This window comes from Anolis carolinensis, chromosome 4 (genome assembly GCF_035594765.1).
Source record: "Anolis carolinensis isolate JA03-04 chromosome 4, rAnoCar3.1.pri, whole genome shotgun sequence".
Classification (NCBI taxonomy): Eukaryota; Metazoa; Chordata; class Lepidosauria; order Squamata; family Dactyloidae; genus Anolis; species Anolis carolinensis.
In genome coordinates this window covers 143,823,982-143,851,209 of record NC_085844.1, presented here as the reverse complement: position 1 = coordinate 143,851,209, position 27,228 = coordinate 143,823,982, and the positions used below count along the sequence as shown (strand labels likewise).

General features: G+C 39.2%; 1 protein-coding gene across 4 annotated transcripts; it reads left to right on the top strand.

Annotated features, from left to right (window-relative positions):
• Window positions 1-1,567: 1,567 nt before the first annotated feature.
• LOC100565106 (pancreatic alpha-amylase) lies at window positions 1,568-25,787 on the top strand. 4 transcript variants are annotated; one of them, XM_008109121.3, is made up of 12 exons: window positions 1,568-1,685; window positions 7,574-7,680; window positions 9,930-10,151; window positions 10,614-10,760; window positions 12,248-12,445; window positions 16,040-16,270; window positions 17,264-17,397; window positions 17,650-17,772; window positions 21,309-21,408; window positions 23,312-23,433; window positions 23,608-23,733; window positions 25,511-25,787. In XM_008109121.3, the coding sequence occupies exons 2-11, from the start codon at window positions 7,591-7,593 to the stop codon at window positions 23,624-23,626; spliced, it is 1,386 nt and encodes a 461-aa protein (XP_008107328.2). In that variant the 5' UTR covers window positions 1,568-1,685; window positions 7,574-7,590; the 3' UTR covers window positions 23,627-23,733; window positions 25,511-25,787. The 4 variants fall into 4 exon arrangements, with proteins under 4 accessions (XP_008107328.2, XP_008107331.2, XP_062834015.1 ...); XM_008109124.3 differs by lacking the exon at window positions 17,264-17,397 and having other exon boundaries at window positions 16,040-16,299; XM_062977945.1 differs by lacking the exons at window positions 23,608-23,733; window positions 25,511-25,787 and adding an exon at window positions 21,014-21,062 and having other exon boundaries at window positions 23,312-23,331.
• The last annotated feature ends 1,441 nt before the right edge of the window (window positions 25,788-27,228 follow it).

Below are 27,228 nucleotides of genomic sequence, written 5' to 3'. Positions count from 1 at the left end.
TATCTGATTTTGCTGTAAGCTGCCCCGAGTCCCCTTCGGGGGAGATGGAGGCGGGATATAAATAAACTTATTATTAATATCATTATTATTCAGTGCCAGCATAACAAACAAACAGATCAAATCATAAACAATAAAATAAACAACATCAGGTGGTGCAGTGGGTTAAACCCTTGTGATTGATGACTTGAAGGTTGGGTTGCTGACGTGAAGGTTGCCAGTTCGAATCCAACCCGGGGAGAGGTTATAAAAAAAACCCTGGTTTACTCATGAATTTTTCAGGTTATAAAAAAATCCCTGGTTTACTCATGAATTTTAACTGGTCAACCAAATTCCCATGCTAAGTCTATGAGACGCAAAACATTCAGAGTCCCTCCAGGCACTATCTCAAGCAGATATTGACAGGTTTGTAGCGGGGAAGGGGGTGTGCTAGGGGTTTAACCCCCCCCCCCCAAATTTTCAAAACCCCTCCCAAAAAATTTTCTGGCTACGGCCCTGCTTTCACCTCTTCAGGAGTCTACCGTATACCATGCAGCTGTGGACAAGTCTACATGGGGACCACCAAACACAGCAGCATTGCCCAAACGCGAATCGAGGAACAGGAAAGGCACTGCGGACTGATTCAACCAGAGAAGTCAGCCATAGCAGAGTGCTTGATGAACCAACCTGGACACAGTATATTATTTGAGAACACAGAAACGCTGGACCAGTCTAACAGCCACCATGTCAGACTACACAGAGAAGCCACTGAAATCCATAAACATGTGGACAATTTCAACAGAGAGGAAGAAACCACAAAAATAAACAAAATCTGGCTACCAGTATTAAAAAACTCTAAAATCAGAACAGTAAATAAAGAACAACACTCTGAAAACAGAGGAATAATAGACATAAATCAATCAGGGGCAGCTAACACCTCTGAACAAAGGATTCCCTCAGGCAGGAATGAAGCTTGCAAGGCCATTAATACTAATCAAGGTGCTTAATCACAACATTCACACTGGTCTCCAACAGATAAGAATTCTTTCTCCCTCCCTGGACCTTCCACAGATATATAAACCTCCAATATACTTCACAACCTCTGAGGATGCCTGCCATAGATGTGGGCAAAACATACTCTGGTTTCTCTTCAGGTCGTATAAATATTTTGCCTTTAAGGATGTGGGCAAAACGTCAGGAGAGAATGCTTCTTGAACAAAGCCCGGAAAATGCACAACAACCCAGTGATTCTGGCCACCATGAAAGCCTTTGACAACAAATAGAATGAATGCAGTTTGACGCCACCTTAACTGTCACGGCTCAATGTGATGGAATCATAGGAGATGCAGTCTTACAAGATATGTAGCCTTCCTTGCCAAAGAGTGCTGGTGCCTCACCAAACTACATCTCTCTCAGTATTCCATAGCATTGAGCCAGTGCAGATAATGTGATGCCAAAACAGTTTAGTCTCAAAAAGAAAAGAGTTTGGTGAGAGTTGGCCTGATGGACACCAGAGGGCAGCATCCAAACATATTCACCGAGGAGCTTGAAAATTACCTAAGAGCGCTTTCAAGCCATAGAGGTGGGTTGCAGAGGAGGAGCTTGTAGTTTGCTTTTTTTCCAGGGACTTTGGGGAGGCATGTTGGCCAAAAGCACCTCCATCGGGAGCTCACAGAAGGGCCTATGCAGCCTATGAAGCAGCCAAGCGAGTATGTAAGCAATGCTTCGCATTATATTTAGAAGGCTTGCCTTTAGGAAAATGCCAATGCAATGAAACACTCGCCTTGGCTGAAGCAACGCCCTTGTAAACATTAAAATCGTGTGCTCCATCTCGGGCCGAAAGGAGAGGCTAGTAATGAATAAATTATTATTATTATTATTATTATTATTATTATTATTATTATTATTATTATTATTATTATATATCCTTTTCCCAGTCTTCCTCCTCCTTTAAAGTGTGCTTTTGCAAATCCCAGGTTAATCACACAGTAGATTCTTTGATCAGTGTTTGCAATGATCTGGGACCCCATTGCAAACCTAATCCCTGCTTCGATTTAGCCTCCTTTTAAGGGGGCATCTGCACTGTGTGATTAATACACTTCGACACCACTCCTGAACTGGCCTGGCTCAGTGCTATGGAGTCGTGAGAGTTGTAGCCTTCCCTGCCAAAGAGTGCTGGGGCCTCCCCAAACTGCAAATCCCAGGATCTCCCTAGCATTCATTTGATAAGTATAGAGCCAGGGCCCTTCCACATAGCCATATAACCTGGAATATCAAGGCAGAAAATCCCACAGTAGCTGCTTTGAACTGGGGGTCAGGACCCCTGGGGAGGTTGTGAGGGGGCTTCAGAGGGCTCGCTGAAGACCATCAGAAAACACATATTTTTGATGGTCTTAGGTGATCCCTTTGGCAGAGAAGCTGAAGATTTCTCCACTTGTCCTTTGGCTCAATTCTATCATTGGTGGGGTTCAAGGGACTCTTTGATTGTTGGTGAACTATAAATCCCAGCAACTACAACTCCCAAATGTCAATGTCTATTTTCCCCAAACTCCCATCAGTGTTCACATTTGGACATACTGAGTATTCGGGCCACGTTTGGTCCAGATCCATCATTGTTTGAGTCCACAGTGCTCTCTAGATGTAGGTGAACTACTACTCCCAAACTCAAGGTCAATGCCCACCAAACCTATCCAGTATTTTGTGTAGGTCATGGGAGATCTGTGTGCCAGGTTTGGTTCAGTTCCATCATTGGTGGCTTTCAGAATGTTCTTTGATTGTAGATGAACTATAACTCCCAGCAACTACAACTCCCAGATGGCAAAATCTATCTCCCCAACCCCACCAGTATTCAAATTTGGGTGTATTGTGTATTTCTGCAAAATTTGATCCAGTGAATGAAAATACATCCTGCATATCAGATATTTACATTACAATTCACAACAGTAGCAAAATGACAGTTATAAAGTAGCAACAAAAATAATTTTATGGTTGGGGGTCATCCTGTATTAAGGGGTCACAGCATTAGGAAGGTTCATAACCACTACCTTAAGCCATTCTTCTCACCTTTCTCCACCAACTCAAGGAAGAGAGGGGAACCATCAGTGGACCTCAAAGAGAGGTTCTTTACTAGTCAATGGATTTCAAAGGAAGGTTCAAGCTAGATCTAACATACCAGGGGTGCACAGAGTTTCGCTTTAGAGAAAGATAGTCCAAAAGGCAGGGTAATTAATGTAGAAGATTAGTTGACTACATCTCCTATTGTCTTTGTTTGGTTTACAGTGGCTGATGGGCTCTAGAGTCAAAATTTAAAGGCCATGGATTCTCTCACCTTGCTTTATGCTACATTTGCTTACCATTGTGGGGATTTGGGGGTTGGGAAATGTTGGGGGATGAATCAATATATCCTTTTTCCCTTCTTACATGGCTGTTTTTAGCATAAATAAGATAATAATTAATCAATAATAATAATAATAATAATACTTTATTTATAGCCCACCCTATCTCCCTGAGGGGACTCAGGGTGGCTTACAGCAAAGTAAAACATATTGGCAAACATTCAATGTCGAAGGTACAAATAACAAATCAAAAACAGCTTAAGTAAACAAGACCTAATGCAATCGCACTTTAACATATTAGATTGTTAAAAAAAAAAGATCAGAACTTCTCTAGCTATCAGATGTGGGCCACCCCCATTTCTCCCCCCACTAAAGTAAGTACTATGTACCATGTTTCCCCGAAAATAAGACAGTGTCTTATATTAATTTTTGCTCCCAAAGATGCGCTAGGTCTTATTTTCAGGAGATGTCTTATTTTTCCATGAAGAAGAATTCACATTTATTGTCGAACAAAAAAAATGAACATTTATTATATACTGTACAGTATTTGTCATCACAAACCAGCATAACCAGACAAACTGTGAATCCTATCAAGAATTTCTTGTTACTACCATTATTTCCATGTATATGGTATGTACATTTATCGATCCTGCATGCTCTGGTGTTCTGTTCGAAGGGCATGCTTCCCAACAAAAACTTTGCTAGGTCTTACTTTCGGGGGAGGCCTTATATTTAGCAATTCAGCAAAACCTCTACTAGGTCTTATTTTCTGGAGATGTCTTATTTTAGGGGAAGCAGGGTATCTTTTAATAATAATAATAATAATAATAATAATAATAATAATAATAATAATAATAATAATTGCCAGCCTCAACAATGGTGAGGCATGATGGAGCTATCATACAGCTATTTTCTTCAGTACTGAAAGTTTAGTAATGCTGACATATTATTGCATATTCTCAGGAAATGCAGCATTGTCTGGAAACTAATTGAGGCCTCCATGTGATTTATATGTTAAGATCCAAAGGCAGGTTTACATTTGCATTGGCTGGTTGTAAGGGCTATTCCCGTATATTCCCAATATATCATTTCCAGTTATATTTCTAAGCTGTTTGGGAATGCTAGTTCTGGCTTTGGAGATACATCTCACCTAACAAAGTTTTAATCACAGTTGACAGCTATAATAACAGTTGTGTCTGTGCTCAGCTCCACCATCATTTCAGAGACATGCTTTACTGCCTATTGATTGTGGTTTTTTATAGCGTGTAAGAGGAGCAGAATCATTGGCAAAACTTTTATTAGGACATAAAAATAAAAACTGGAAGTTAGACACTGATTCCCATAAAAGGGGGAGGGACTATAAACTCACGTTAATTGTAACGACATGGTGACATTGGTATGTCACTGTTTGTTTCTGCTCATGTAAATTATAAGCAAAGCATGCAAGTTTACATTGCAAACTAGTGAATGTTAAGATTGCTTCCTGATTTATGAAGTACTGATTCCCCCCAAGAAAACATGGAAATAGAAACAAGACAGGGAATGGCCTCATGATGCATTACTATTAACCCCTAGTACAGATTACCTGGAAAATAGGTGTAAATATATATTTAAGGTTGGCTTGTCAATCTCCTTTTCTGCAGTTCTCTCTGGTAAGTCAAAATTGTCTCTAGGTGAGCGACCAGGAATGCAATTTTGATTGACATAGGCTTTTAAAAAGTGCCACAAATGGTTAATCTAGCCAGGTTTGTTTGAAAAAGTTAATGATTTATTTTGTTGGCCAATAACATACATGGCTGTGTTTGCAAGGTTCCTGTAAGGCCACATGTGATGCAAATAGCTTTAAATGTGTTCTATTTTGGGTTGTGTTTTTTAAAAAGTCTAACTGGCTCATTAAGAAACAAAACAGGTTTCACTTTCCCATGGGAAAGCATAAAAAGGCATCCATATCTAAGAGAAGATATGGCAGAGCTCATTAAATAGTCCTTAGACTGCTATATTATTACCATACGACCAAATTCACTGTCTGTCCAAAACTTGATTCCCTCCCTGAAGTGAGGCTTTGTCAGATGTGTTCAAAGCTGTTCTGCTTCCAGCTTCGATTGTGAAACAGTAGGACAGCTGGTGGCGAATGTATCTTGCAACCTACACATTATAAATGGGAGCACTGAAACAGGTTGCAAAAGAGCACCAACTCGCAAGAAGAATTCTTTCCTTCCTCTTGGTTTTTGGATTTGAGGCAGTGGAGGGACAATGGCTTTGAAGTATAAAAACTCAATGTGAAATATATTTATTTATTACAATCGATGTCCAGCAACAGAAAGTGTACAAGCATCAGAATAAAATAGAAACATATACATTTAGGTATTAAGAAACACTGTCAAAACAGGGTTAAAACCCAGTATTGAATATTCTAGTAATCTCCTAGACAAACTATTAACCTGGTTGGAGGATGTGAAATGCATTGTGACTTCTATCCAGCTTGGGGATATGCACCTGCAGGAGAAAGTTTCTGTGCAAGTAGTACTCATTCAGTGAGAAACCACATGCAAAAACAAATCCTGTACATGAGTTTCCAGAAGCCAATAAGATTAAGGGTCCTTCTACATAGCCATATAACCCAGAATATCATGGTAGAAAATTCCACAATATTGGCTTTGAACAGGACTATCTGAGTTTACACTGCCATATATTCCAGTTCAAAGCAGAATATGTGGGATTTTATTCAGTTGTGTGGAAGGGCCTAAGTGCTGTGTGGAAGGGGCCAGTCCTTGTGCTGCTGCCGTTATTCCATCAATCAGAGCTTAAAGAAGTTCATGTTTAAATTAGACCAGAAGGGTTTTAGTCTAAATTTATTGAAAATGGACGACCAATTGGCAAGGAGAAGTCAACAAGCAAGATTTGACTACAACAGCACATTCTTTTTTCACCTTTAGTTTATGCCTTGCCTTTCTTTTGATGTGTGAAGGGCAGACAGTACGAGTTAAAACCAAGGACCTCATCATACTTACCTTTTTTAGCATCCTAGGATGGGGATGCTACCCATCCCATGGCGTCACTGGAATTCCTGTTGAAGCTCCATCCCAAACAGGAGTGGAAGCATCATAGCATGCTTCCCTCCTAACATGCAAAGGCTTTTGCATTGCTTCGGCATGCTTCCCCCAATGGCAAAACTGCACCAGGTTGCAGGGGCGGGGAGGGATAATCCATGTGATGAGGTCGCAAATAGCTACTTACAACAACTCTATTATAGGGTTTCCTTGGCAAGATTAATTCAGAGGAAATTTGCCATTTTTTCTCTTTGAACTGAAAGCTGTGACTTGCCCAAGATCACCTAATGATGTTTCCATGGCAGATCAGGGATGCAGTCTCTAGTCTCCTAGAGTCATAAATAGCTCAGCACGTACATTATTACTCTATGATGTCTCCAGTATTACAAGACGGGGAAATCCAATCTGCTTTCACTTCTGATCTATTTTTGCCCATGGTCAAGTCGCTCTAAGCCAGTGGTTGTCAACCTGGGGTCCCCAGATATTTTTGGCCTTCAACTCGAAGAAATCCTAACAGCTAGTAAACTGGCTGGAATTTCTGGGAGTTGTAGGCCAAAAACATCTGGGGACCCCAGGTTGAGAACCACTGCTCTAAGCTAAAGAGACCTACAAGTTGTAATCTTTCATCATAAGGGAGTGACTACAGCCCCTTTATGACTTTTTTTGACCATTTATATGACTTCTAGATCTCTCATATTCTTTGTTCTGGTACACTGACCAGATCTGAGAGTTGTCCAATTTTCCTGCTAAACAGCAGACTGATTGAGGTTAGGGACTGGCTTTGGAAAGGGTTTCTTTTCCTTTTTCATTCATTCATTTGAATTAGATCCCTGATATACACCCCATTCCCTTTGAATGGCAAAGACATGGGTTAGGACTCATCAAAGATCTACCTTCTAATCCCAAGTTATCATTTAAAGAATGATTCTTTCTTCCCCCTGTAACAGTTGAATGTACGTTGGGGCAGGCTTCTCTGGATTCCCTCACTGTTTCTTGAACTTTTTTGTTCAGCTTCTCACAGCATTGAATGTTTGCCAATATCTGCTGTAAACCGATATTGGGAGATAGAGCGGCATATAAAGAAGTATTATTATTATTATTATCATTATTATTATTGATGCAGAGACTAATGTTTGTGGTCTGTCACATTTGGGGGGAGTTTCCTTGCATTGCCTATGAAATTCCAGTCTAACATTATTGTTGCAAAATCAGATTCCAGGCAGCCTACAATGATCGCTGGAGTCCAAGCAATCTCAGGGACATTACAAGGTGTGACTCAGCTACATATAATGAAAAGAACACAAGCTCTTTTCTCTAAGGTATTTCATAAAGTTTGCATATACTTTAATCTCAAAATGAAGGGGTAATCTACAAAAGAGAAAAGTCAGTTAAAGCAGCCTTTCCTTACCTGTTTTCCGAGCTTGGAGTTGTAGGTCAACACATCTGGAGAGCATTAGTTTCTGGAGAAGATTGCTTGATAGAAGTGAACATGTGGCTAGGCTGCAATCCCCAAGAGCCTTTAATTAGTGGGGAGTGTATGTGGGAATTGCAGCCTGAATGATCACACACTCTCCATTCTTGCTTTAGAGGTCTGATTGGACATAGCGGAGTGTTAAAATGAAATGGAATTTGACGTCTTCCTATACCTTCCAAAAGATATATGCATATATTGCTCTAAAACACAAGAAATAATAACATTGTGAGCTAACTGCCTCTAATTTGACAAACTCAATTGTTTTGGACTATATTTCCCATCACACTCAATCAGCTTGGCCATGGATGCTGGAATATGTAGGCCAAGACACCTGGAAGATAAATTGGGGAAAATTAGTGAACAAGGATAATGCTTTAGCTGCTTGCAGTGTTACAGCAGTCTGATAATTTAATGTTTTAATTTCATTTTAGTTTTCATATTTCTCTTACTGTTATTTAGAATTGTATTGACTGTTTTTTTGTATTTATAAACCACTCTCAGTGAAATGCCAGTTGGGTAATATACAAAATTACATGAAATCAAACCCCTTCTTTAAGGGAGAGATTTCACAACTTCTTTGGCAAACATAAAGTAGCTATAATTCAAATAGGGTCAATGTGTGGTCCTTCAGGGGTTCCCGGCTGCAGTTCCCATTAGGTTTAGCTAACATAACTGAGAGTGAAAGATCCAGTCCAGAAACATCGGTGGAGGAAGGCACATACTCCACATCTGTTTTGTAGTCTCAGATTCATGTGACCTGCTCTACTTCAGAAATGTTGGGGCACCAGAGCTCAGAACCTGATGAGTTACCCTGGGTTGTAATTTTAAGGGCTCCATCACACTACACTGTTATAGCTCTATTAATCCACTGGGAATAACTGGGATGACAACCTTGTATGGAATTCTGGGATTTGCAATATTTGAAAAGAATTTAGTATTCTCAATCAAAGAGCTCTTCACTCTCACTGAAGAATTCTACAGAATGTTATCATAGACGTTAAAGTGGAATAATAGCGCTATAACAGTATAGTGTGATAGAACTCTTAGTCTTCTTATCACTAATCATCCTGGCTGTATATTCTGGAATCAGTACAGGCACACATAGTTTATCGAGGGCTCTGACAAAGTCTTTTTAACATACCCCTAGTTCCTGCTTTTTTTCCCTTTCCCCTGTCTAGCTGAAAGTTTTTAGTTGCATTGTCATTGGGAAGATGCTGAAGCAGGGCTGGAATTGCAGACTTTTAGTGGCAGATTGCAGCAGTCTCTTTGCAGCAAGAGATGTAATAATGAGATCTGCTTTAGCTAATCCAAATGTAGCTGTGTGTGCCTGCCCACAACAGGCGAGGTGAACAGTGTTTGCCTCCAGAATTCCATACAAAACATGTTGAAAACCAAAACAGAGAAAGAAAATATGGAAATCACATATGTCTGCTTTAACATCTGGCCACATCACTTTAAAGAAACATAGACACATGCATTTGGCCTTGAAAATGGAAATCATAAGAAGAAGAAGCTGAAAGAAGCTTTTGAGAGGCCTCTCAAAGATCAAAATGTTACATTTTCTTAGGCAAGGTTTCTCTGGCTCAGTTGTCTCATTTGCATATTGTTAATTTTGATTTAAAACTTTTTTGAAGCACATTGAACTAATTTTTATGGATTATGAAACTTTTGTCACTTAACCAGGTGTCAAATTTTCTGTTATAGAAGTAAGCACTAGGAATGCATCTACTTTGTTAACTGAGGTATACCTGTAGTTCCCAAAAGTAATAATAATAAAGTAATATTTCCTTGCACAGATTTGCCTGACCTTCTGTTTTTGTATGGTCCACAGGCCTCTCACATTACTGGTTTAGCCTCTGAGAGAATGTGAATCAAATGAAAACTGCATCTTGTTGTGGGCCTCTGAACTTACCTAGTGTATTGACCCCAACAGACAAACAGAAATAGTGTCCTCTAGTTTGACAGCATTTCTGTTACTCTGGGAAGCCTTCAGTGCCTCTTTCCTGCAATATATTCTTTTAAAATAACATGTTGCCCCCTCTGAGGTGGCAGTTGAGGTGTGCAGTGGGTCATTTGGGATTTCTTCTCTACTAGGAATGCAAAAGGCTCTTGAGAAGAATGCCACCGATTGGCAGAGACAACAAGAAGGGCTTATTGCTCCTTCTCCTTGCAGCCTTTGGACTTTGCTGGATGCATTACAAATCAGATCCCAAACCTGTAAGGACGTCTATTGTCCACCTTTTCGAATGGCGCTGGACAGATGTGGCTGATGAATGTGAACGTTATTTAGCACCAAATGGATTTGCAGGAGTTCAGGTTGGTTGGTACCTTTTTCTCTTTGATACTGGTTAAAAAAATCCCCATTGACTTCCCAGAAGTTGTTGAGCTTCAACTTTTCATTAGCCCATAACAGATAAAGGGATACGGGAGTTGCACTCTGCCAACTTTGAAAGAGTCACAAATTCCTTATCTGTATCAATAGAATATGATTGGGGGAAATTCTGTTGATATTGTTGATCTCCAGCTGCACTCAGCCCCTGTCATCATTGCTCTGATTCAATCATGTTGTATTCAAAGACATATTACTGTCAGTCTAGAGCTCTCTAAGCAGAAACTTTTAAATCCCTTACCAACAGGAAACCCCGGGATTCTGTGAGATAGATCCACAATCGTTAAAGTGTGTTCATACTTCTGAAATTGTGTAATACAGATTAAATGTTAAGTCTTCTTGGGCAATTCGTTTTTATCTTCTTGCTTGCTTGCTTTTTGTATTGATAGGTTTCTCCTCCCAATGAAAATCTGGTTATAATGACTCCATGGAGACCATGGTGGGAAAGGTATCAGCCTATCAGTTACAAATTGTGTTCACGTTCTGGAAATGAAAATGAATTTCGAGACATGGTGACAAGATGCAACAATGTTGGAGTAAGTGGCTTTCGATGACTTTTCTGACAATAAGCTGAGCCAAAGATTTCGGGTTAAAGATAAACCCTTATTGTATAAGAAAAATGTGTTTTTTATGAACTGTGTTGGATAAAATGTATGCTTTATTCAGTTCTCCATGGGAAATCATCTCCCTGACCCCACGTTTTTTAAATCTACGTGTCAGAATCTATTATGCGTAATGGAATAGACTCTAGCTATTTGAATGTCCCTTTGTAAGCTACATAAATAGAATATATTCAGTGTAGGAGGAATTTTATGATCATATATGACAAATTTTAGGCAGGCTGGGCTAAATTAAAGGCTGTTGGAGGAGCTACATTTCAGATGTGCAACCCACCAGTTGCCAGCCAAAAATTATAGAACATCTGCCACAATTTGGATTAAACATGTACTTCATAGTTTTATTTTCGAAGTCTTTCTATTTAGACCTTCATCTTGCAAACTGTATTCAGATATTTAATGTTCTTGCATTTTGGTATAAATAGTTAGATTTTCTTAATCTGAAATGTACTGCCATCATCACATTTGAGCACTTCTTCATGTATCTCATGTATTTTGGAGAATTATGATCTTTGGAAAGGCATGACCTTGTTAGAAATCATAACCATTTAGAAAAATGGTATTATTTTGGGAAATGGAAATCTCCATAACCTTTTTGAAAATGGTATTCACCACCATTTTGGGAAAATCAGGATTCTCCCTGAGAAGAGTTAAAAACTCACTTGAGTCAATCTTCTCATTAGTGGTAAATATCTACTAGAATTCATGCAAGGTAATTAGATTTCTCAGCTATTAAGCTGATATACCTAGATATCTTTTTGAACTGTTAGGGACAAAGATATGCCAATGCACAAACGTGCACACATATATCTCAAGAGTTTCAGAAGTGTTCTTTCAGTTGTCTAAAAACGTCTACTCTCCCTTAAAATGTCTTGGTTTAAATCATGCTCTCAAAAGACAAAAATAAGTAGACTTCTTTCAAAGTAACAGTTGGTTTACTCACAAACTTCATGTATTCAGCATACAGGTACATTGCATATCAATCCAGTTACAAATTGAATTTGAAGTAGTTTCTCTGTGCAGGTAACATAGGGCATCTTTCTCATAATCAACAGTCCATAGTCTAAAACATCTCTTTGGTCTGAGAGTCTAATGGAGTCTCATGGAGTCAGTTTTCTAAAAGCATACTGTTTCTACATTGAAAGTCTGATGGCTTCTAAACTGTACTGTTTCTATTGGTATCTGAAAGCATACTGTTTCTAAAATGGAGTCTGAGTCCTGAACAATTCCAGATCTGATTGCATGGTCTGCAGGCCCTCTCGCAACATAGAGTTAAGGAAAACTGCATACCAATACACACACATACAATACAGTAAGCAATCTGAATTATATACATAACAAATAACTAGTGGAGGCTTGAAGAAGGTTGCTATTTCGAACAATATAATCCCGTGTATTTCCAACAGATAAATATTTTTGTGGATGCTGTGATCAATCATATGTGTGGCTCTGGGGCTGGCTCTGGACACCGTGGGACCTGTGAGAGCTATTTCAATGCTGGTGTGCGATATTTCCCTGCTGTCCCCTACTTTACGTTTGATTTCAATGACCGAATATGTAAGACACCAAGTGGGGATATTGAAAATTACAGTGATCCTATCCAGGTAAATATCACTATGTTGCGTTGGGGTAGGAAGTGGAGTATAAATAATTATAACTATAACAACAACAGCAATAATAATTGGTTCTGGCTGGATAAGTGGTGTTTCTCAATGAGGTAGTGTTCAAGGATTTTTTTTTCAAAACGAGTTGATTACAAGTCATTCCCAGTTTTGCAAGTGTCATCTTCCCCTGCTAGACCTAAAACAGCAAGATATATTTTGGCCACTCTTGCTGTACATTTTAGTGGACAAAGGAATGCTTAAGGCTATGCTACTTGGCATATACTGCTGACTGCCCAGTTTGAGTTCTTATATCCACACCACACAAGGGTATATCTGAATTACACACTTTTGTCAGGTTAATACCATTTTCATTTTCATCCTGAGATCTGAATTTTGGATTTTTTTTTTTCATGTCAGGAGCAACTTGAGAAACTGCAAGTTGCTTCTGGTGTGTGTGTGTGTGTGTGTGTGTGTGTGTTTTTTTTGGTGAAGTGCATCGAAATCATGGCTATAGAAGTCTAGTCCACCTGCCTTCCCCAGCAGTAAGTTATCATTAGTGCCTGTTCACATTATAAATATAGGTTTAGGTAAATCCAAAGTTCTTCCCTTCTTCAGGAATCTGGGGAACTAAAGTTTGTGGAGAGTACTACAGCTTTCTAGAAGATAATTTTAAGTATCTCATGAACTACCAATTCTGGATTTCTTAGTATGAAGCTGTTTCAATTAAAAGAGGTGTGGTGCTGATGTAACAATGTTATTCAGTGCATCCGTAGACTTGAGTTGATGATGTATGTAATGTATGATAATGACGTAGTGTAACTGTGCTGTGCACACCTCAAATCGTGATATAAGACAAGTAACAATCTATATCTATATTTATATCCATAATAAAAGTGAAAACCCGTATGTGTGTATGTGGCATGGGTGTCTGCTCACACAGACAGCCTCCGGCCTCCACAAACAGGACATAGTTCCCAGTGCTAAGGAGCCACCAAGTCACTCCCTTCCATTGACTTTGCGGTTACAGCGAGCTCCATGAACAACCCCTGCCAATGTCCTTCCCAAACACTACGAACCACCAGCCAAGGAATGCTTTCATTTGGGGACCATTTCATCCTAGATTTTGCATTTTCCTCCACCACAGGCAGGCATCCAAGGGTTCTCCATTGGTGTGGAATTTGCATGACCCTGCCTACTGCCCTTCCCTTTCTGCATAACAAACAGAGCAGAAATGAGCAGCAAATAAATTTCCTGGAGTTTTGGGATTGACTCCACATGGTGGAAGTTGTTGTTCACCCTGCATCAAGTCAGAGCACTGTGACTCCTACTGGGGAATTTAGAGGAGTTGTAGTTCACCAACATCCAGAACGCTATGAACCCAAACAATGATGGATCTGGACCAGGGGTCCCCAAACTTTTTAAGCAGAGGGCCGGTCCACAATCCTTCAGACTGTTGAGGGGCCGAATTATCATTTGAAAAAAAAAAATACAAACAAATTCCTATGCATACTGCACATGTCTTATTTGTAGTGCAACTACAACAACAACGAAAGAATACAATATTTAAAAATGAAAACAATTTTAACCAACATAAACCTATTAGGATTTCAATGAAAAGTGTGGGCCTGCTACTGGCCAATGAGATAGTCAAGTTGATTAGGATTGTTGTTGTTGTTGTTGTGTGCCTTCAAGTCATGTCAAATTTTGGCCGAGTCTAAGTCTAAAATTAATTATTTATTTACTGCATTTATTTACTACATTTATATTTTACCCTTCTCACCCCGAAGGGGACTTAGAGCAGCTGTATGTACATACAATATATTATATTATTAGCATAACACAATATTAGCATTATATATTACTATATTGAACTATACCACTATACTATTATATAATATGTAATATATACCATATAATTAATATTATTATATGGTATTACTATTAGTATTATATTGTAAGATAATAATAAGATTATTATCAATATTATATGTATATACAATATATTATATTATTAAAACTGATATAAAATATTATATTATAAAACTGAGGGCGGGGGCCAGGTAAATGACCTTGGAGGGCCGCATCCGGCCCCTGGGCCTTAGTTTGGGGACCCCTGGTCTAGACCAAACTTCCCATGCATACCTGATATGCCCAGATTTGAATACTGGTGGGTTTTGAGGGGAATTGGCCTGGACATTTGGTAGTAGTAGGTACTGGGATTTATAGTTCACGTGCAGTTGAACCCCACCCATGATGGACCAGGACCAAACTTGGTACACAGAGTCCCCATAACATATTGGGCAAGTTTGGGGGAAAGGGACTTATAGTTCACCTGCATCCAGAGAAACAGTGACTCCCACTGACAATGGACCGGGACCAAACTTCGCACAGAGAAGCCTTATGACCCAACTGAACATACTATAGGAGTTTGTGGGAATGGGCCTTGATTTTGGGAGTTGTAGTTCACCTGTATCCAAAGACCACTGAACCCAGCCAATGACAGATCTGGACCACACTTGGCACACAGACTCAACATAGCCTACTGTGGATACTGACAGATGTTTCGGGACAATTGCCCCAGGAACCTGGGAGTTGTAGTAGTCCACCCCCATCCAGAGATCACTGCAGCCAGGCGATGACCAGCCAACAACAGATCTGGACCACACTTGGTACACAGACCCAAAATGGGCAACTTTGAATACTGGTGGGGTTTGGGGAGGATTGACCCATGATTCTGGGAATTGTAGTTCACCCACTCCAAACAAAATACATAACATTCAAAGACAAATAATGCCTTTTTCAAATAACCCGGGCACCGCCGGGTCCCCAAGCTAGATAATAATAATGATAATAATTATTATTAATAATAATAATAACTGCAAAAGGCTACCCTACTGGGATCTGCACACATCATCCGAAAATACATCACACAGTCCTAGACACTTGGGAAGTGTTCGACTTGTGATTTTGTGAAACGAAATCCAGCATATCTATCTTGTTTGCTGTGTCATACAATAAAATAATAATAATTGTAAAGTATTTTTGATATCGCTGATCATAGCTCAATCATACAAGTCTCTATCAACAGGACAGAAGGGAGCAAATAATACTATTTGCCATTCTTTCTCCTGCATTTGTCTTTGTATTTCAGCCTTTTCCTATTGTTGCTTGAAATAGGAGACGAGTCTTTCATTTATCCTTGCGCTGTTAAATGTTTCCATGTAGCAGGAGGGCTTCAGACCCTAAAGATCCAATGGGCCTGTGAATACTACATCTAATACTACATCCACTATATTTTCTGTTTCCCCTCTACATTGAACAAGTAAAGACCATGTCATTTTGTGCAAGCATAGATCTCCCTTCTTGAAGTCAGAGCTCTATCTCTGATTTCAGAGGGAGAGTTCATCTTTTTTATGATTCCTGGGACAATATCACAGGAGCCATCAAATGACACTTCTGATTTAAAATAATATTAGGATCCCAATGTGGGACTATTTCATTTTTTAGGTTTGGCAGCAACCATCTCAAATCTTCGAGGATTAAATATCTGTGTTTTGGCAGGTGACTCATTGACAATTTTTCATGTATTTACAGGTTCGCAACTGCCGTCTATCTGGTCTTGTTGACCTTGCACAAAGCAGAGAAGATGTACGTTCAAAAATAGCTGGATACATGAATCACTTGATTGATCTGGGTGTTGCAGGGTTCCGAATTGATGCTTCAAAGCACATATGGCCCAAAGACATTAATGCTATCTTAAGCAAAGTAAACAATCTAAACACACGGTGGTTTACCAAAGGTTCACGGCCTTTCATCTACCAGGAGGTTGGTGAATCTAATAATGACTTAATAATGTAAGTTCATTAATTTAATATAATTCATAATATCCGTGCAATGTTCAATGCATCTTTTTGTAATTCTTGCAACAATTTCATAAGGTAAGAAGTCCTCTTCCTCTCCTTGATGCTGTATTTTTATTACTGATATGTGGGAGGCTGAGGCTGAGGCTGAGAGGAAAGTGGTTTGCTTGAAATTATCTACAGAACAATCCTATACATGTACTATCAGGAAGAAATAAACCTAACTGAATTCAGGGGAATTCCTGCCAGATAAATTGATATGAAATTGCACACCTTGTGAGCTAGAATACTAGATTGGATAGACCTCTTGATCTAATCTAGCAAGGCAGTTCTTATTTTCCTTTCCCAAATAAACTTTAAAGTGTTGTATACATAAGTGGTATTTGTGTATTTACTGGGATGAGAAAGTTTGAATCCATTCTGATTAAGTTTTTGGGGGTCCATTACTTTTAGTGAGAAAGTACACAGTGCAATAGAAAAACTACAAAGTTTGTGTAGTCATCTGACTCATGCCCTGATTTTTTACTACTGTTCATAGTAGTCATTTTTGTTTTTATTTTTACGTGCTTGAATTCTTAAATAATTTGGTTGTTTTAATATAATAGTTTAAGTGTTTTCTAAACTTTTGTGTTAATCAGGTTTTTAACTGTATTTTGTATTAACCTTGGTGTAAGCTACTTGGGCCCTGTGTCGAGAGAAAGACTGAATCATAGAGTTCAAAGCGACCACAAGGAACATCCAGTTCAACTCTCTTTAGGATATAACTAAAATAAATAAATAGTGTGGAACTTGAAATGCATGAGATGCTAGATGTGATCAGGTTAAGCATGGCAGAAAAATTGTGTCTTATTTTTTTGTGCTAACTGCCTACCAAATAACCCCACTCTTGGTAGTTTTGAAGCACATTGAAACCACAATTGTATTCCTTCTCCAGTTTTGTGTGTGTGTATTTTTCCAGGTAATTGACTTAGGTGGCGAAGGTGTCCAAAGCTCCGAATACTTCAGAAATGGTCGAGTGACTGAATTTAGATATGGCATGCAACTTGGAACTGTCCTCCACAAATGGAATGGGGAGAAGATGGCAAATTTGAAGTAATTAATTTTGGATGCCCTCTAGTCCTAAGGGCCTCATGTGCAAAAAGGAAGCTCCCTCTGTGCATGAAATCTAGTCTTTCAGGAGCCTCTCCCTCACCCACATAACCCCCAATGTGCAGCAGTTGCAGAGTATAGACAAAGATCTCCAGAACTCTTCTTCTCAGCCCATATTTGGAAGAGAGAGATCTTTTAAAACTTGCTGAAAGAGTCTGTAATCAAGGAAGTTCTAATTATTTCTTCACAATTTAGGAGCTTGGGAGAAAATTGGAGTTTGATGCCCTCTGACAAAGCCATTGTCTTTGTAGATAACCATGACAACCAGAGGGGACATGGTGCTGGTGGAGCCTCCATCTTCACTTTTTGGAACCCCAGGTAAAGAACCTCTTGAAGTTAGAACAGAAAAGCTGTTACATTTTTTAAAGTCTTGAATTCCCATATGTGTTGGAATGGACTTCCTAAATCAAGTAAAACAAAAGTCCTTGAGATAATTTATCATGGGATGGAAATAACACAGAGCCATATTCTGCTTAAGTAAATGCTCTCATTTATGCCACTGAAAAACATATTTTTAAAGAACTGAGTCATGTGGACCTTGTGGCTGTAGTGCTTTGAGCCATTTTTGACTTATAGCGACACTGAAATCAATATATTATAGTGTTTTGGGCGGTTGAGAGAGTGACACACTTAAGGTGATGTAGAAAGATTTCCTTTGCTAAATCACTTTGAGCAGGCACTCTAATTCTGGTCTCCAGTCATAGTATAATACTCAAACCAGTACACCATGCTGGCTCTCCATATTACTAGCTTTTTAGATATCAATAGTGTGATGCAGTCATGCCGACCACATGACCTTGGAGGTGTCTATGGACAACGCCGGCTCTTCGGCTTAGAAATGGAGATGAGCACCAATCCCCAGAGTCGGTCACGACTGGACTTAACATCAGGGGAAACCTTTACCTTTTTTCAATGTGAACTACAGGGAAATTTTGGAAATTTCCTCATTTTTCTCCTGAAATGTCAAGGAACATATCTCAGGAGAATTAGAAATACAGTAGAGTCTCACTTACCCAACACTCACTTATCTAACGTTCTGGATTATCCAATGCATTTTTGTAGTCAATGTTTTCAATGCAATGTGATATTTTGGTGCTAAATTCATAAATACAGTAATTACTACATAGCATTAATATGTAATGAACTACTTTTTCTGTCAAATTTGTTGTATAACATGATGTTTTGGTGCTTAATTTGTAAAATCATAACCTATTTTGATGTTTAATAGGCTTTTTCTTAATCTCTCCTTATTATCCAACATATTCGCTTATCCAATGTTCTGCCAGCCCTTTTATGTTGGATAAATGAGACTCTACTGTACAAGGGAAGAGCAACTCAAGAGCATATTGAGTTAAGAGCCATTGGCTGGCCCAAGTTTTGCTTTGACATACGAGCAATATTTTGAGTTTAGAGCTAGCACCAGAGGGAGTGCTAACACAAGAGTACCATGTTTTAGGGGTCTGAGAGAGCAGACTCGGTGTCTCATGCTCTTGTCCACTTTGGGAAGTTGCTGTCCACTTGTCAGCTTTGAGCAACTTTGGGTTAGTTGATTTTGTGTGGTTTTTATTCCTGATATGTTTGTTTTCATGAAGAGAGAGAGTGAGAGAGAGCAAGAGAGGTAGGGAGGCTGGAGTGAGTGCAGTATGAAGAAAATGATGCTTCTGCCTCTTTGCTTTGTACTCTGTGCTTCCTTGCCACAACTTTGTACTTCTACCATTTTGAAGTTGATCTTTTTTCTTGTTCCATGTGGATGTGAATTTATTTGTTATTTATAAATACATTTTCTTATTTTAAAACATATAACAAAAAGGGGGGGCAGCTGTTCTGGAGAGTAGCTGGCAAGACTCTTTGGTCTCCTTGCCATAATGCCTTTCTTCAGTGATGCAACAGCAGGCAGCAGAGTCAGGAATACTGGTTTTGTTGCCTACCCTTCTAGATCCACTGTTTGGATCAAGAAATGTATTTTGCCTCAAAAGCAGTTTGGCCCTGCAATCCTCACATGTTGAGAATAATGGCCGCAACTGATTGTTTCTCCATGCATATGTGGAATTTCTGCATGTGAGACCGGATATGGATGGTGATCCCTCACAGACAGATAGAATGATACCTGTTTAAAATGTACAGCTTTGATAGCTTCCCAAGCCTCTTGCATCTCACCTGCTGTTCTTGGCCACTGGTTGCAGATATTAACTTCTTGTACTTCACTATGTTGGAAACCACAATTGATCTCATCTCCAATTGGTAACCCAGACAAGACAGAGGTCCTCCTAGTCAGTCGGAAGGCCGAACAGGGTACTGGGTTACAGCCTGTGCTGGATGGGGTCACACTCCCCCTGAAGGCGCAGGTGCGCAGTCTGGGGGTGATCCTAGACTCATCATTGAGCCTGGAGCCCCAGGTCTCGGCGGTGGCTAGGGGAGCCTTTGCACAATTAAAACTTGTGTGCCAGCTGCGACCGTACCTTGGGAAGCCGGACTTGGCCATGGTGGTCCACGCTCTTGTTACATCCCGTTTAGACTACTGCAATGCACTCTACATGGGGCTGCCTTTGAAGACTGTTCGGACGCTTCAATTAGTCCAACGGGAGGCTGCCAGGTTAATAACTGGAGCGGCGTTCAGGGAGCGTACTACTCCTCTGCTACGCCAACCAATTAGCTACCGAGCACAATTCAAGGTGCTGGCTTTAGCCTATAAAGCTCTAAACGGTTTCGGCCCAGCTTATCTGTCCGAACGTGTCTCCCGCTACGACCCACCTCGAAGCTTAAGATCGTCAGGTGAGGCCCTGCTCGCGGTCCCGTCAGCCTCACAGGTGCGGCTGGCGGGGACGAGAGACAGGGCCTTTTCAGTGGTGGCTCCCCGCCTATGGAACGCCCTCCCCATTGAAATCAGGCAGGCTCCCTCCCTCCTGTCTTTCCGAAAGAGGACAAAAACGTGGTTATGGGACCAGGCATTTGAGCATGAGTAGCAGCAAAAATGAGATAAGAATATATGACCTACTGACAGACCCCACATGAACATGGAAAGCGCCTTAAATGTATATTTAAATGTATAATTATGTATATTTTAATGGATATTCTTAATTTTATTGTAATTTTTAATATTGATGGAGTTTTAAATTTGACGACAACTGTTTTTAATGTGTATGTTTATATTGTAAGCCGCCCTGAGTCCCCTGATGGGTGAGAAGGGCGGGGTAGAAGTGATGTAATAAATAAATAAATAATAAATATTCCTACTGAAGGTCTATTTCTTCCTTCTACCTACATTCTTTCTTAGTTTTCACTCAGATACATGACATAAATTGCACGCAGAACTGTTCACAGGTATGAAAAGAGCCAGACACTAGAGTATGGCTTTGTCCATAATAGTATATAATGATCTGTCCTGAATGATTGCCATAGGTTCTATGACTGAAGAATTCTTTCTTCAATATGTATGTATGTATGTATGTATATGTATGTATTGTGAATGTGAGCTTCTTTAAAAGATGCCTACTCAAAGAAGTATGTTTTTTGGTAGTAGGAAGGAGCGCTTTTAGAATGTTTTTGCATTCTTTTTCAGATATGCTTCACAAAGTTCATCCTTCACAACTGACAGGAGCTGAAGTCTAGTATCTTTTTGAGAGTCACATGGGCCCTATCTTTGCTTTGGGAAAGGAATGCCTTTTGCAACCCAAACCTATACACGCCTCCTTAGAAATCAGTTTGATTTACTCCCAGAAAAGATTATCATCAGAAATTTATAAACAACTGACATGTGTTTGCCATACAGATATGCTGCTTGTCACACCAGCCCGGGACATAATCAGTTTTTGTATTTTCTCTGTGCTCTAGTATCTCTCTTATCGATTTTACAGACTCTATAAAATGGCAGTTGGGTTTATGCTTGCTCATCCCTATGGGTTTACAAGAATAATATCAAGCTACAGGTGGCCGAGAGATATCCAGCATGGAAAGGTAACTCTCTACTGGCTCGCTAGAAATATATAGCTATTTGCTTGTTGTGTTTACTTCTTGCCTTAAGGGATTGTAGCAGCACTTGGAAAATGGACTCAAATACAAAGAAATGTCCAGATTTCAGTTGAACGAAAGTTATCTTGGCTTAATTTGCTTTGAACTATGCATCTTTTATTTCATTGTGATTTAATCATGATTAACTTTCCCTGGATTGAGGCAATTGAGAACGAACAATTCTATCAGAACTGGAATATAGCTGTTTGGAAAAAGTAGTGTGACTTAGAACATTGCAAGAAGATCAGAATTTGGCAGACTCCAGTGAGTGAATTTTACAAATGTGATTTTATCACATTGCCCTCAAGCATTTAAGTTAAATAGTCCTGTAGACATCTGATCTGTACTGAACTGTTGTCCTGTGACCACAGTTTTAGTGTATTTAGAGACTAGGGGTGCAGATAGTAGCTATGAGAAAGATGAGGTTTTGTGTTAGAATTCTTTTGTACTAGTTAGTCATTTTGTTTATAGTGGATACATCCTTCCCTAAAGTTGGAATAGGTTTCAAAATTACTTGCTTATCCGTTGTAAAAAACAAAACAAAAACAAGACAGAGTTAGATTTTTTTTAAAAGACAAAAGTGAAAAGAAATAGAGCTGGAAAGAGGAAAGAACGCAAGAACATTAGAGCACAAGTTTTTAATATTAGTAGATGGCCTAGTGGAATATTTTAGTGTATTGTCCCTCTCCCTTTGCTCCATTTTCACTTTAGTTTTTCTAAGCCTGGGCCTAAGGAAAATTTCAGTGCAATAAATCCCATTTTCTGTACAGTACTGTAATAGTAAAATTTTACATTTTATTCAATACACAGCATGTAGTTCTAGTTTTTAAATGTGGAAGAGGATACATATTGTGAGTGAACTAGGCAGGGAAGGATGACCTGATCCTTCCATCCCTTTTTGGGATCCTAAAAAAGACCTTCCTGTATACTAGTTAGGTTCGCTTTGAACTAAATCATTTATGTGTTTGAGTGTAAAAAGACATACCAAGCTCTGGACTCTTCTCCAGCCCTTGAGTATCCTGTTGAAAATGTAATATAACTTGAAAATTGGGCATGATTGGGGGTTGAAATGTTTCAGGTGGCAATTGATGGGGATACCAATTTTAGCCCTTACGAAGATGGTATGTTAGCATGTCGTAGCAATGTGAAGTGAGTCAGTGCATCCTAAAAGGAGAGCTTTCTGGTTGCTGGCATCCTAGCAGTGGAATAGTTTCAGTGTGATAACTATGCTACTGAATCCCATTTTCTATACAGTTCACTAATAGCTAAATTTGCCGTTGCATTCAATAGATAGCATGAATTACTGACATCCTAGCAGAGGAGTAGAAGTGCCCTGGCTCCTTCTGTTTGCTTTGATAGATGTAAACCTCATTCCTTCCTCCTTTGCACTCCTTAGTCTGAACCATGAATTATTTTGTATGTTCTCCCTATTAGAAGAGAATATTATGCTCCCTTTCATATTATTTGTTATATTTTATCGACATTTTATTTTGTTGGTATTGATTAGCCATTACGCAGGGAAGGTTTGTTGATGGGAAGCCATTTGAACTGAATAAATTAAAATCAAGTAATTTAGTCTATCTGGTAATCCATAGAACCTGCTTTAATGATTTATGTAAGTATGGTGGAAAAATGGCAGGAATTGGATTCTGTATTTCGTGTTTTGATTATGAAGTGCAAAATGTAGGGGCTCTTAAAGCAAAATTTTGGTTCTACAATGATTCTATATTATAATTGTAAGTAATATGTATGCATGTGTTCCAGTTCCTGGCAAAATAATTTCCATGTTGTCTTCTTATTACAATTTTATTTCATATCTAATTGCTTGAATGTTCTCTTTTATTAAAAGGACTTGAATGACTGGGTTGGACCACCTAGCAATAGTGATGGAACAATTAAACCTGTTACAATTAATCCTGATGGCAGTTGTGGGAATGGCTGGGTCTGTGAACATCGTTGGACTCAAATACGGTGAGCATCAGTAGTTTATCAATACTTAAATGTGTTATATGTGTTCTGACATCACTTGGGGGTACCTCTGTTTTTCTGATTATTAGTATTCAAATGATAAATGTAATTTTAGTAAAAAAAAAAAAAGACCTTATGTATACTACAATTTGTTATGGTGATCCATTTTTTTTCTAGGAATATGGTGATTTTCTGAAATGTTGTACATCGTCAGCCTATTACAAACTGGTGGGACAACAATAACAACCAGATAGCATTTGGGCGTGAAGCCAAAGGATTTATTGTGTTTAATAACGATGACAGGTAAAAAATACTTTGTTCTCTATCCTGTAGTTTGTAGTGCCCAAAATAGATAAAAAGCTGATTGACACTTTCATGAACATGGATTTTGCTCCTTGTTTATTGTATGCCTACTGATGATATTTTACTATGTCACAGTTGGATGACTTGCAATCTTCTAGATGATACTACACTACAATATCATCTACCAACATAGTGATAAAAGCTGATGGGATTTATAGTCAGAAAAAAAATTGGAGGGCCACATGGAAACCTTTCTGTTGTGTACAATTGTGCTTATGTATCCATCGATTCTACATCCACAGATTTAACCGATAGAACCCAAGGTGGCTCACAGATAAAATCTATTAAAACAAGTTAGTTTTGAAAATAATTTTTAAAACTATACAATTATTTTTATATGATACAAAAGTTAAAACATTAAAAAAAACAGAGCCCACATCTCAATGTCCCCACTGATAGTAATTACATATTAAAAACCTGCTTGAACAGAAGCATCTTGGTCTTCCAGCAAAATGAAAGGTGTGTGAAGAGGCCAAGCATTTGAGGAAGGATGAAGGGCATTCTCCTGGGGTGGTTATGGGTGCAATCTGGGGAAATGAGAGTTTTAAATGCAATTTTATTGTATTTATTATATTTTAACTGTGTTTTAAGCTAAATCCACATAGTAATTATGTGGGCTTTAAAAAAAAATATTCACTTTGTTATAAACTGTAATCAGATTGTATGGTTGTTAGCCGGCTTGAGTTCTTACGGGGAGAAAGGTGAGGTATAAAGTAAGGAAATAAATAAATACATATATGCATACATATATAACATTGATGTCCAGTTCCATGTTCAATAATTAGATGGCAGATTTCACTTACTGGCAAAGAGAAAATGCTCTGGAATATGGAGAGAGAAAAAGATCATATAGGCGACTGAATAAGGCCCCTTCCACACAGCTGAAGAAAATCCCACATTATTTGCTTTGAACTGGAATACATAGCAATATATCTTGCACTCCCTCCAGATTGTACACAACCGAGGTCTAGGAAAACAAGGAGGTCTCTAAAAAAGACACCCAGGTGTACATATTTACGCCGCTTCCACACTGAATAAAATCACACATTTTCTGCTTTGAATTGGAATATAGGGCAGTGTTGACTCGGATATCCCAGCTCAAAGCAGATATTATGGGATTTTCTGTCTTGATATTCTGGGTTATATGTCTGTGTGGAAGGGCCCTAAGTTTTATCCTAGACACAGTAAGCAGAGAGATAGATAGGCAAAAGAAAATAAACCATTTATATGAGTGAAAGGAAACAATATGGTTTAAACTGTATTGCCTTGGCTGGCCAGGTGCTGGACATAAAATTCACCAAACATTTCAAATAATGACTATGAAACTGTTATGTTGCTAAAACCTGGCGTGGATGGATGAATGCACTGCCTTCCATGAACTTGACCTATGATCTCCCATTTAGAAGATGATGCTAATTGCTGTGAGTCCAACCAACACAGATCACACAATAAACCATTTGTCATATGACAGACACATTAATTTAAATATACCTATGGCAACAAATGATCTAAATTAGGCAGGTTATCTGCTGCCCTTCGCTTATTTTTGTGCTGCAGTTCCCATGATCACTAAACTATATCATGGTAGTTCAAAACACCAGACTCATCAACCCCGATTTAGAACTTTGTCTTGGTGCAGCATGATAACCAGGCATTACCATCTAAACCCCATTCATTGGAGAGTATAAATACAGAGAAAATCTTTGCTTTTGTACAGGAACTTGTCGATAAGCCTCCCAACGGGTCTTCCTGCTGGCATTTACTGTGATGTTATTTCCGGACAAAAGGAAGGCAACCTCTGCACTGGAATTCAAATCCACATTGCTGCCAGTGGTGTGGGTGATTTTCAGATTAATAGCCAAGCTGAAGATCCATTCATTGCAATTCATGTTGAAGCCAAATTGTAATCAACACTGACTTTTCTCTCTGCATTAAAAAGCTATTTAATGTTAAAATATGTACATGCTGAAGAATAAATGTAGTCTGTAAATTAACCTGCATTGTTCTCTTATTAATTATCTTAAGCCCCGTTTTTAACCTTACAAAAAGCAAAAAAAGAACCTTGTTGGTTCAATCCAGTGGCCCTGTATTATTAGTCAAATAAAGTACACATTTGTGGCTAATGGAAGGGCTTCTTTTTTAGCTCAGGATTGGGAATCATGCATCTGTGCAGGGGCCATTGGAGTACAATCTCTAGCTGCTTCTAGCCAACTGATAAAGATGATGAAGTCCATAAACATCTCTAAGGCTATATGTTTCTCATCTGTGTTAGAGGAACCAGCTTGGAGGCAGTTTCCCTTCCTGCCAAAATCTCCCTAGGGTGCAACAGATAATACTCAACAAAGGTTGCATATACACTGTAGATTTAATGCAGTTTGACATCACTTTAACTGCCACGGCTTAATGCTATGGAATCATGTGAGATGTAGTTTTGCAAGATCTTTAGCATTCTCTGCCAAAGAGTGCTGGGTTCTTACCAAATGACAGCTCCAAGGATTCCATAGCATTGAGCCATGCCAGTAAATGTGATGTGAAACTGCGTTAATTCTATAATTGGATGCAGCCTTACTCTCTTAGTAACCTCAAAGGAAGAAATATTCTGAATCAATCATGCCAAGAAAACCCGGTAATAAGGTGTCTTAGAGTCACCATTGGTCAGAAACAACTTGGAGACACACAACACCAACTCTTGCATTTTCTTCTCTGATGGCCCTTCCAGACAGGCCCCGTATCCCAGGTTCTGATCCCAAGTTTTCTGTTTATCCCAGATTATCTAGCAGTGTGGACTCATATAATCCAGTTTAAAGCAGAAAACCTGGGATCAGATCCTGGGATATCAGACCTGTCTGGAAGGATCCTGAAGCCTCTTCCACACAGCTGTATAAGATCCTACATTATCTGCTTTGAACTGTGGTATATGGCAGTGTGAACTCAGAGAACTCGGTTCAAAGCAGATATTGTGGATTATCTGCCTTGATTAAAGGTAAAGGTAAAAGTTTTCCCCTGACATTATGTCTAATCATGCCCAACTCTGGGAGTTGGTGCTCATCTCAATTTCTAAGCTGAAGAGCCAGCGTTGTCCCTAGGCACCTCCAAGGTCATGTGGATGGCATGACTACATGGAGTGCTGTTACCTTCCTGCCGGAGCAGTACTTATAGGTCTACTCACATTTGCATTTCGAACTGCTAGGTTGGCAGAAGCTGGGGCTAACAGCGGGAGCTCACCCCTCTTCCCGGATTCGAACTGCCAACCTTTCGATCAGCAAGTTCAGCAGCTCAGCAGTTTAACCTGCTGCACCATTGGGGCTCCTTGATATTCTGGGTTATATGGCTGTGTGGAAGGGCCCTTAGTGTACTGTATGTTTGCTAGAAAAATATTTCTGGACCTCAGTGGAAGTTCATCAGAATTACATCACATAACATGCCCACTGGAGG